Raw genomic sequence first — 12,026 nt, 5'->3', positions numbered from 1 at the left:
GGGGCAGATGTGGGGGGAGACATATATGGGGGGTGGATGGTGGAGGGGGTCTGGAGGTGCTGTGGGTGGTGGAGGGGCGGAGGAGTGGGAGCCACGGGTGGTGTAGGGGGTCTGGAGGCACTGCGTGTGGGGGAGGGGTGGAGTGCCGCATGTGGTGGAGGGGAAGGTGCGGAGGTGTGGTGCATTGATGAGGGGTCTGGAGGCGCTGCAGGTACTGTACCTGCCAAAAAGGTAGTTGGAGGGCATGCAGTAACAGGGCCAGGACAGGAGTGACAAGGTCAGAACAGGGGTGACGGGGCCAGGACAGGGGTGACGGGGCCAGGACAGGGGTGACAGGGGCAAGGACAGGGGTGACGGGGCAAGGACAGGGGTGACGGGGCAAGGACAGAAATGACAGGGAGAGGATAGGGGTGACAGGGCCAGGGTAGGGGCGGCAGGACCAGGACAGGGGTGACAGGGCCAGTATAGGGTTGACAGGGCAAGCACAGGGGTGACAGGGCCAGGATAGGGGTAACAGGGCCAGCATAAGGGTGAAAGGGCCAGGATAAGGGTGAAAGGGCAAGGCCAGGGGTGACAGGGACATGACAAAACACAGGGCACGGGAGAGATTGGTATTAGGGACAAAACAGTGGTGACAGACAGATGTATCTTAACGGAGTCACTGCTGCTGGCTGCTGCTGTTCCACTCCAACCTGTTGGGGTCTGCTGCTGGTGGAGACTTGGCATGGCTGACTCTCTTAGGCTGGAGTCCTGCTTCCTCTGCCCGTCAGCATCCCTCCCCCCTCCTCAGTCACACACCGCAGACCTCGCGCAGCTGCCGGGCACTGTGGTAAGGGGAGACTGGGAGTGACTGGTTAGCCCCCAGGAGACGCTGCGACTGGTGGGAGGAGGGGGTCATAGCATGCTCACGGCGCGGACCTCGTGGCTGCTGGGCATTGTGGTAAGGGGAGACTGGGAGTGACTGGTTAGCTCCCAGGAGACGCTGCGGCTGGAGGGAGGAGGGGGGTCGGAGCCTGCAAGCAGCTGTGACTTCTGCAGCGCTACCCGCTGGCTAAAGTGTGTGAAGGAGCTGGGCGCACCTCACTGCGGGCGGCAGCACTGCAGCTAGCGGTGGGGTTGCCGGGGCTGGAAATAACAGAGGCAGTACGGAACCTGCACAGCAGCAGGTGCCCCACAAAACTGCAGCTAAGAAGCGTGGAGTGTGCTAGAAAGTGACGCTCCTCCGCGCCAGAGAGACCCTGCTGAGTATGCTGATGTGGGGGGTCAAGCACACAGTGAGCCGATGCCCGTCTGTCTGTACGGCATACCCCCTCACACACCCCCATACCTCCCAACTGTCCCGGGGTTCCGGCAGCAGAGCCGGATTAAGGGGGGGCCAGGGGGTACGTACCGTGGGCCCCACAGTTTTAGGGGGCCCCCCGGCTGGAGTAGCTCTGTCCCAGCTCAGAAGCTCCCCCGTCCTGCCAGCAACAACGGCAGCATTGTGCTACAGTCAGCACAAGCTGCTGCGTGTTGGCAGGTCTGTGGTGTTGCAGGGAGGCAGCAGTCTCCCTGCTTTCTTCTGCCTGTGCGGGTGTGTAGGGGGGAGCGACCACCTCCTCTGGATTTAGCCCTAGCTGAGGGGCCAAAATTCCATATATATATAAAAAAAATACCGGAATTTGCATAAGGGGGCGTGGCCACGTGGGCACGATTAGGCCACACCCCCATCCCCACAGCAGGCACAGCAATGAGATAGGGCTCCCCTGTCTCAAGTGCCCTGGGCCCCCCGGACTCATAATCCGCCCCTGGAGGCATGCCAGCAGCTCACAGAGCGCTGGGCATGACCCCTCACTGACAAAAACGGTGGCCCTCCCGTGAAGCCACGCCCCTTTTTCGTTGACCACGCCCCCTTTTCGCTGCGCGTGTGCCCCTTATTCTGCCTGAAGAAAGCTGGGAGGTATGCACCCCTGTCTGCCCGAAGAAAGCTGGGAGGTATGCACCCCTGCCTGTGCCATGCCCATACTATCTGCTTCTGCTCCTAGTCTCCTATAGATTTGCCCAGATCTGTGACTCATTTGACTAACTCCGCCCAGTGTTGTGACTCCGCCCAGCGTTAGCAAATGAGTCACAAAGTCACAGATCTGGGCTATTATATAGGAGATATATGTAGTTGGTAAAAAAAAAAAAAAAATATATATATATATATATATATATTTATTTCTCATACGTCCTAGAGGATGCTGGGGTCACCATTAGAACCATGGGGCATAGACGGGATCCGCAGGAGCCATGGGCACTTTAAGACTTTCAAAGGGTGTGAACTGGCTCCTCCCTCTATGCCCCTCCTCCAGACTCCAGTTTTAGAATTGTGCCCAGTGAGACTGGATGCACTCCAGGGGAGCTCTACTGAGTTTCTCTGAAAAGACTTATGTTAGGTTTTTTATTTTCAGGGAGGACTGCTGGCAACAGTCTCCCTGCTTCGTGGGACTTAGGGGAGAGAATTATGACCCACTTCCAGTGAGTTCAAGGGCTCTGCTTCTGGCTACAGGTCACCATTAGCTCCTGAGGGTGATGATCGCTGGGTACGCCTAGATGCTCACTCCCGCAGCCGGCCGTCACCCCCTTACAGAGCCAGAAGTCAGAAGACAGGTGAGTAGCAGAAGAAAGAAGACTTCAGTGACGGCATTATGAGGTACCGCGCGGCGGGCGAGAACGCTGCGCACCATGCTCCCGTTTCACAGGCACTGCAGGATGTGCTGGAGGGGGCGCGCCCTGGGCAGAATGTATAATTCCTCTTTTTTGGCTGGCAGAAGGGGACATTAGTGCCTAGGCACTATCCTACCCCCGCCAGCGACATTAATTATTTATTTAAGAGCGGGAAGAAGCGCGCCATTATGGGGGCGGGACTTCTTCCTCACTCGGCCAGCACAGCTCAGCGCCATTTTCTCCTCCATGCTGACGGAGACGCTGGTCCTTCCTCACTACTGACATAAGTATCAGGGTGCTAAAAAAGGGAGGGGCACAGTGTAATTTGGGCAGTGTATTTCAGAGTAAAAGCGCTGCAAGTCTGTTATCATGTTTCTATTCACAGGTTTTGTATGACTGCACTGGGTTGTGAGCTGGCAAAAATCCTCTGTGTCCCTTTGACAGTCTTACTGTAGGTCTGTCTCCTATAAGCCCGGTGTGTCTGTTGGTGCTCTTCCCTGGAGGAAGCTATATTAGGGACATAGACGAATGAGGGGGTGACCGTGTCGCCACCGCCGACTCCTGACTGGGTGAATGTCTTGAATGCAAATATGGAGCATATCCGTAACAGAAAAATCTTTGGAGGATGTATTGTTACAGGTCCAGGATCCCTGGGGGTCGCAAAAGCATTCTTTTACCCAGTTGTTACACACTGATACCGACACGGGCACTGATTCCAGTGTCGACTATAGTGATTCCAGTTTAGATCCAAAATTGGAAAAGAGCATTCAGTACATGATTGTGGCTATTAAAGATGTGTTACATATCACATCACTGAGGACCCTGCTGTTCCTGATAAACGGGTCTGTATGTATAAAGAGAAGAAACCGAAGGTAATGTTTCCTCCCTCTCATGACCTGAATGCTCTGTTTGAAAAAGTCTGGAAAAGCCCTGACAGAAAGTTTCAAACAAGGCCCTGTCACGGTTGTCTAAAAAAGGTGGCTCTACCAGCACCGGGCACGGCGGCCCTTAAGGACCCAGCAGATCGTAAACAAGAAACTACTTTTAAATCCATTTATGCGACCACAGATACGCTACTCAGACCTGCCATTGCATCTGCGTGGGTGAGTAGTGCTATTGAAAAGTGGGCAGATAACTTGTCATCTGTATATAGATGCTCTGGATAAGGTAGCATCCTTTTGACGCTGGGTTATATCAAGGATGCTGCGGTGTACCTCAGGGAAACTGCGAGAGATTTTGGCCTTTTGGGATCAAAGGCCAAATGCCTTGGCGCTCTCGGCTAGGCGAGCGTTGTGGATTCACCAATGGAATGCTGATGCAGACTCCAAGTAAAATATGGAGTCTCTCCCATTCAATGATGGTGTCTTGTTTGGGGATGACCTCGATGATTTGGTATCTACGGCTACCGCGGGTAAGTCATCCTTTTTACCTTAGTTTCCTCAACAACAAAAGAAAACGCACCACTATCAGATACAGTCCTTTCAGCCCATTAAATACAGAAGAGGGCGAGGCTTTTCCTTCCTTGCTAGTAGAGGAAGGGGACAAGGTAGAGGTTCACCAGCCTTGTCGGGTTCGCAGGAGCAGAAGTCTTCCCTGACTTCTGCCAAATCCACCGCATGACGCTGGGGCTCTCTTGCGAGAGTCCGCACTGGTGGGGGCGCGTATAAAACTATTCAGACAGTTCTGGGTTCGTTCGGGCCTGGATCCGTGGGTTTTACTAATAGTGTCCCAGGGGTACAAACTGGAGTTTGAAGATGTTGCTCCTCGCCGATTTTTCAAATCGGCATTACCAGTTTCTCCTCCGGAAAGCGAGGTAGTATGCGAAGATATAAAAAAAAAAAAAAGAGTTGGGTCAGAATCAAGTCATTATCCTGGTTCCCCCGTCACAGCAGGGAGAAGGCTTTTATCCCAGCCTGTTCGTGATCCCAAAGCCGGACGGCTCGGTCAGGCCAATCCTATACCTGAAATTTCTAAATTTATACCTGAAGAAATTCAAATTCAAGATGGAATCTCTCTGGGCAGTGATCTCCAGTCTGGAGGAAGGAGATTTCATGGTTTCGGTAGACATACAGGATGCCTACTTACATGTTCCCATTTTTCCTCCACATCAAGCTTGCCTGAGATTTGCAATCCATGATTGTCATTACCAATTTCAGACGTTGCCGTTTGGTCTGTCCACGGCTCCAAGGATTTTCACCAGGGTGATGGCGGAAATGATGGTCCTCCTTCGCAAGCAAGGAGTCACTATTATCACGTGCTACTTTCCCTGGCAGTTCTTCAACAACATAGTTTGCTCCTAAAACTGACCAAAGTCACAGTTGCTTCCAACGACGAGATTGTCGTTCTTGGGAATGATACTGGACACAGTGTTACAGAGAGTTTTTCTTCCAGTGGAAAAGGTTCTCGAACTTCAGAGTCTGGTCAAACAAATTCTGAAACCAGCCAGAGTGTCAATACTTCAATGCATTCGGTTGCTGGGGAAAATGGTTGCAGCCTACGAGGCCATTCAGTTTGGCAGGTTCCATGCCAGAGTGTTCCAGTGGGACCTGTTGGACTAGTGGTCCGGTTCCCACCTACACATGCGCCGGAGGATAATACTGTCATCCAAGACCAGAATCTCACTCCTGTGGTGGCTTCACATCTCTCATCTCCTAGAGGGTCACAGGTTCGGAATCCAGGGATGGGTCCTAATAACCATGGATGCAAGCCTCCGAGGCGGGGGAGCAGTCACACAAGGGGAAAATTTCCAAGGCAGATGGACAAATCGGGAAACTTGTCTCCACATACATGTTCTGGAGTTAAGGGCCATTTACAACGGCCTTCTACAAACGGAACATCATCTTTGAGGTCTGCCCGTACTGATCCAGTCGTACAATGTAACAGCAGTAGCGTACATAAACCGTCAGGGCGGAACAAAAAGCAGAGCGGCGATGGCAGAAGCCACAAAGATTTTCCGCTGGGCGGAAAAAACATACAAGCGCACTGTTAGCGATCTTCATTCCAGGAGTGGACAACTGGGAAGCAGACTTTCTCAACAGGCACGATCTCTATCCAGGAGAGGGGGGCCTCCACCAAGAAGTCTTTACGGAAGTGACAAATCGTTGGGGAGTTCCTCAAGTAGACATGATGGCATCTCATCTCAACAAGAAGCTTCAGAGATATTGTTCCAGGTCGAGAGACCCTCAGTCAATAGCAGTGGATGCACTGGTGACACCGTGGGTGTTTCAGTCGGTGTATGTATTCCCTCCGCTTCCTCTCATTCCAAAAGTTCTAAAGATCATAAGAAGAATGAGGGTTCAAGCGATCCTCATTGTCCCAGACTGGCCAAGGAGAGCTTGGTATCCAGATCTTCAGGAATTACTCATAGGAGATCCCTGGCCTCTTCCTCTGCACGAGGACAGGTTACTACAGGGTCCGTGCGTGTTTCAAAACTTACCGCGGCTGCGTTTGACGACATGGCGTTTGAACGCCAAATCCTAGGCCGTAAGGGTATTCCCAGTGAAGTCATTCCCACACTTATTCAGGCCGGGAAAGGAGTAACGTCTAAACATTACCACCGTATTGGAGAAAATGTTTCTTGGTGTGAATCCAAGAAGGCTCCTACGGAAGTTTTCAGCTAGGGCCTTTTCTGCAGGCAGGTGTGGATGCAGGCCTCAAATTGGGGCTCAATTAAGATGCAGATTTCTGCCTTATCTGTATTCTTTCAGAAACAATTGGCTTCCCTTCAGTTGTTCAGATTTTCGTAAATGGCGTGTTGCACATCCAACCTCCCTTTGTGCCTCCGGTGGCACCATGGGACCTTAACGTAGTGTTGCAGTTCCTTCAATCACATTGGTTTGAACCCTTACAGAAGGTGGAGTTAAAGTTTCTCACTTGGAAAGTGGCCATTCTCTTGGCCTTGGCATCCACAAGGCGGGTGTCTGAGTTTGCGGCCTTGTCTCTCAAGAGCCCTTATTTGATCTTCCATGAAGATAGAACGGAGTTGAGGACACGTCAACAATTCCTTCCGAAGGTGGTTCTCTCTTTCCACATGAACCAGCCCATTGTGGTACCTGTGGCCACTGATGCCTTCGTTGAGTCAAAGTATCTGGATGTGGTCGGAGCTTTGAAAATTTATGTTGTCAGATTAGGAAACAGAGGCTCTATTTGTCCTCTATGCTCCCAACAAGATTGGGTCTCCTGCTTCTAAGCAGACTATTGCGCGTTGGATCTGTGGTACGATTCAGCAGGCTCATTCCGCGGCAGGCTTGCCGTTACCGAAATCGGTGAGTGCCCATTCTACTGGAAAGGTGGGCTCGTCCTGGGCGGCTGCCCGGGGGGGTCTCGGCGTTACAGCTTTGCCGAGCAGATACGTGGACGGGATCAAACACTTTTTTGCTAAGTTTTACAAGTTTGATACCCTGGCCGATGATGACCTCATGTTTGGTCAATCGGTGCTGCAGAGACATCCGCACTCTCCCACCCGTGCTAGAGCTTTGGTATAACCCCATGGTTCTAATGGTGACCTCAGCATCCTCTAGGACGTATGAGAAAATAAGATTTTAATACCTACCGGTAAATCCTTTTCTCTTAGTCCGTAGAGGATGCTGGGCGCCCGTCCCAGTGCGTACTATATCTGCAGTTATGAGTTGTGGTTTCACACATGTTGTGTTACGTTATTGTCAGCATGTTGCTGATATTGTTCATGTCCGTTGACGTGTTTCATTGAATGCCTTGTTGTACGGCATGCTTGAGGTGTGAGCTGGTATGAATCTCACCTTAGTTTAACAATAAATCCTTTCCTCGAAATGTCCGTCTCCCTGGGCACAGTTCCCATAACTGGAGTCTGGAGGAGGGGCATAGAGGGAGGAGCCAGTTCACACCCTTTGAAAGTCTTAAAGTGCCCATGTCTCCTGCGGATCCCGTCTATACCCCATGGTTCTAATGGTGACCCCAGCATCCTCTACGGACTAAGAGAAAAGGATTTACCGGTAGGTATTAAAATCCTATATATATATATATATATATATATATATATATATATATATATATATATATATATATATATATATATATATATACACACACATATATTATAATTTGTTATTTTCTCATTACTAAATTGTGTCTCACGGAGAGGTGTTTATTTTTTTGAAATTTTTTTTGGGGGGATCATGTATGCACAAGTGCTATTATGGATATTCTTAATGTATGTGCGTGTGCGGAGGATTGTTTGTCTGTGCATATACTCGCCAGAGATCAAGAAAGCCTCCAGGTCCGAAGCTCCTTGGTGAGCCCAGTTTGGTGCAAGGGTAGACTATAGCATCCTTTCAGCTGAAATGAGATCCTGGCAGGGTCCTACACCAACTTTGCCTACAATTTGCTTACTCTTTGCGTGTGCGATAATGGCAGATTGCCTGCGCTCTGCATGTTTAATGTTACACTGGTAATCTCCAGTGGCAACCTGTGGAGGAGAACTTACATTAGGCCGGTCTTGCTGCTTTGGAGGAGTTGGTGTCTTTGAATTTCATAAATAGTAACGATGATGATTATTTTTATCTTTTTTCTTCCAAGATCATTGCTTCAGCCAATTACATGCTTTCAGAGCTTTTCCAGCTGAAACCTAAGAAAGAGGAAAGTGGGGATGCTGCTTCTAATGGGAACAACTCTGACGAGAGCTACAGTGAGGAGGAAGAGGATGAGGAGGAATTGGCTGACAGCGATGAGAATGGATCTTATGGTTCCACTTCTAAACTGTCAGGTGACTGCAAAGCTGTGGCTGTCATTAAGTCTGTCCGAGAGCTGTCTGTTCCCGAGAAGTACAAGTCCACGCATCAGATTAGGGTAAGGTGGTATTGGTAAGGCTGCGTCTTATTTTATAGTGTATGCCTAGATTTAATTTGTTTCTTTTCAACAGATGACGACAAAGCGCATCATTCCTAAATTTAAAAAAAAAAAAAGTTTTTAAATTGTTTTCCCCCTCCTTGGCAAACCGTTTGGTGTTTGTCATTCATATTCTATGTCTCATTCTTAGGGGTAAATTTACTAAAGGGTCTAAAACAGAGAATTGTTGATATTGCCCGTAGTAACCAATCAGATACGGTCTATCATTTCTCTATTGCTTTTTTCAAAATAATAGACAGCATCTGATTGGTTGTTATGGGCTACATCACCACTTCTCTGATTTAGAAGCTTTAGTAAATTTACCCCTAAGAGTGTAATTGTTTTTAAATGTCTGGGCAGGGTGTGCTGCGTGGCACCATTGTCCATCTTCTGGTCACACTTTGGTCCCATGCTGTGAATGTTCTGTGTCTTTGTAATTGAGCTGCTCCCTGGTTTCTTTTCCTCATTGTGTCACATGACCCTTCCTAGAGACTGGAAGTGCATGTCAGGCCTTTGTGGCCGGTGTGTGTTTTTAAGTACATCTCTGGAGACCATGTTATCATGGGGTGCTGTGGCTTTGTCAGTGGCTGCAATAGGCTCAGTTCTATAGTTGGACAGCTGACCTTTGCCTTGTGCTGTGGTCCCTTCAGGAGACGCCACACTGTTACAGGGCTGCAGGTCATTTTGATCGACTACTTGTACACCCTTTCTTTCATTGTTTAATTCCTTTCCACTCTGTTAGTCAGAGAGAATCTGTATTTCTCTGTCCTCCACTAGGGGAGACTGGAAAGTTAGACAGCTGGGTGTGAAGAATGAAGACCGGAGGTAGCACAATGTATATAAAAAAAAATCAGAAGTGCTAGCCGGCCCCTCCCCCTTCACGTCCCCAGTCCCTCCAGTTTGAAAAATTGTGCTGAGGAGGAAAGAAGCACTTCTAGGAGCTCTGGCTCCATAAGGAATTCAGTGGCCGTTCCCACCTCACTAAAGGGGGGAGCAGGTGACACTAAGAGCACTTTGTGAGGTACTAGTGAACACAGATCCCGGTGTAAGGGATCGCTGCTCACTAAGAGAATCAGGAGCAGTACTGGGAACAGAACTGTGAGTAATGGTGGTATGCCAGGTAAGTGGCTGACTCCTGGATATGCTCCGCTAAACTGGATATCTCCTCCTGGTTATCTTCCGCCACTGCGCAAACTATTTTGCCCGCCCAAGCAGCAATAGCCTTATTAATCCAGACACTCACCAGCGTCAGTCTGTGGGATGTCCCTGCTGCCACAAAGATGGATTTAAGCGCCGTGTCTAACTTGCGGTCCAACGCATCCTTTAATGTAGTCACATTTGGTATAGGTAAGATTGTCTTTTTTGACTAATCTGGTCTTGGAGTGGCTTAGGTATGGGAAAAACTGCTGTTTGTGGCTTTTGAGACTCAAACAGATAAAAAACCTCGGGTTCCTTAACCCCTTCTTCTTAGAAGTAGGCAGTAAAACAGGTTCTGAACTTCAAACTCCTTAACCTCAGACTCCTCCTCATGAGGCGTAACCTCAAACACCTCCTCAATTGACTCTGTCGTCATCTACCAATAGACCCTCTTCCTCCTTTGACTCTTCTTGCATAACAGGAAGGGGTCTCTTAACTGATTTGCGCACAGGTTTCTCAACCTGGATTAATAAGGCCATTGTTGCTTGGGCGCGCCAAATAGTTTGCGCATTTACGGAAGATGACCAGGAGGAGATATCCCAATTAGCGGAGCATATCCGGGAGTCAGCCACTTACCTTTGCCAGGCTGCAAAGGATGGTAGCTGGTTAGCGTGACGTATTTCGGCTACGGCAATTTCCACCAGACGAATACTGTGGTTCAGAGAGTGGCAAGTGGATTTGGACTCAAAAAAGGCAGTCAGAGCTACTCCTTTTGTCCTTTGTACCTGAATTGGATAAATGGATTTCACAGGCCACGGCTGGAAAATCGACTTTTCTGCCTATGGCATAACCTAGAACCACGCCAGTTGTTAGACGGAGTTATTCTGGTCCGATTTTTACTTAATTTAGGACGCAGTCCTTTCGTGCCAGAGGTAGAGGTTTGGGAGGACAACCTCGTGGAAACAGAGGCAGAGGCCGTTCCCAGTCAACAGCCCAAAAACAGGACTCTAAGTCCACTGACAAGACCCCCGTGGCATGACTATCTAGCAGCTCATCTTGGATCACCCAAGGTGGGAGCTCGGTTGACAAGGTTTCAGGAAGCCTGGGCCGAAACTTCTCCAGAAGTATGGGTCAACAATATAGTCTCCCAGGGTTACAAGATACAATTTCTAGTCTGCCCCCATAATCAATTCTTCACTGCGGGTCTACCTCGATGCCTTCAAAAGGCAAGGGCATTAGAGACAGCAATCCAAAAGTTGTTGATACAAGAGGTAATTGTACCAGTTCCGGTACCACAGAAAGGGACAGGTTTTTATTCAAAGCTTTTTGTGGTAGATGGCTCAGCCAGACCCATTTTAAATTTAAAGGTGTTAAATGAATTCCTGACAGTTTACTATTTCAAGATGGAATCGATACAGTCTGTCATTGCAGGTTTGGAACAACAGGAATTCATGGTGTTAATGGACATAAAGGGTGCATCTGTGTCTTCACAAGAAGATTTGTTTGTCACCTCAGGCCAGAATGGCGCTGATTTGGTGGGCGGTTCACAAGAACCTGTCTGTGGGAAAACTGTTTGGAATATGGGATTGGATCATTTTGGCAACTGATGCAAGTCTCAGAGGTTGGGGTGCAGTACTGGGAAACCATCATTTCCAGGGGAGGTGATCGCAGTACGAGAGTTGTCTACCAACAAATGTACTGGAAGTACGAGCTATCCACAATGCACTTCTGCAAGCGGAGAGCCTAGTTCGAGGACAACATGTGAAGGTCCAATCGGACAATGTGACGGCAGCGGCGTATATAAACTGTCTAGGAGGAACTAAGAGCCGCTTGACCTTAAAGGAGGCAACACGAATTCTGTCTTGGACAGAGAGATACAACATAATGCTGTCGGCGATCTTTATTCCAGGAGTGGACAACTGGGAGACAGATTACCTCAGCCATCAAGACATGCGCCCAGGAGAGTGGAGTTTACACAAGTCTTTGAAGCAGTATTAAGAAAGTGGGGGTTACCACAGGCAGATCTAATGGCGTCTCGACACAAACAGCAACTTCCGAGATATGTGGCCAGGACGCGGGACCCAGCAGTAGAGACAGTGGACATGCTGGTGATTCACTGGCCATACGATCTTGTATACATATTTATTTTTCATCCACTAGGGGTCACTGGAGTACTCTTGGGATATGGGCGGCGTAGCAGAACAAAGGCACTGAATATTTAAATTTAGAACTCTCCACCCCTCCATATCCCTAGAGTACCTCAGTGTACGAACCTAGTGTTTTTTCTGTGCTCAAAGCACTAGCATCGGCTTGTGGGATTCCCACACTTGGATGGAAGA

At 49.2% G+C, this 12,026-nt stretch overlaps 1 protein-coding gene across 1 annotated transcript in view; it reads left to right on the top strand.

The window, feature by feature from the left end:
- The window catches only part of EDRF1 (erythroid differentiation regulatory factor 1), a 266,931-nt gene that overhangs the window by 97,564 nt on the left and 157,341 nt on the right, over nt 1-12,026 (top strand). The window contains exon 12 of the mRNA XM_063962243.1: nt 8,242-8,511. Within this exon, the coding sequence (XP_063818313.1) occupies nt 8,242-8,511 (270 nt within the window). The remainder of the gene's footprint in view (nt 1-8,241; nt 8,512-12,026) is intronic.

The sequence above is a fragment of the Pseudophryne corroboree genome, chromosome 3 (assembly GCF_028390025.1).
Source record: "Pseudophryne corroboree isolate aPseCor3 chromosome 3, aPseCor3.hap2, whole genome shotgun sequence".
Classification (NCBI taxonomy): domain Eukaryota; kingdom Metazoa; phylum Chordata; class Amphibia; order Anura; family Myobatrachidae; genus Pseudophryne; species Pseudophryne corroboree.
Note: the sequence above shows the minus strand (reverse complement) of the source record. Positions and strands in the feature narration are given on the sequence as shown.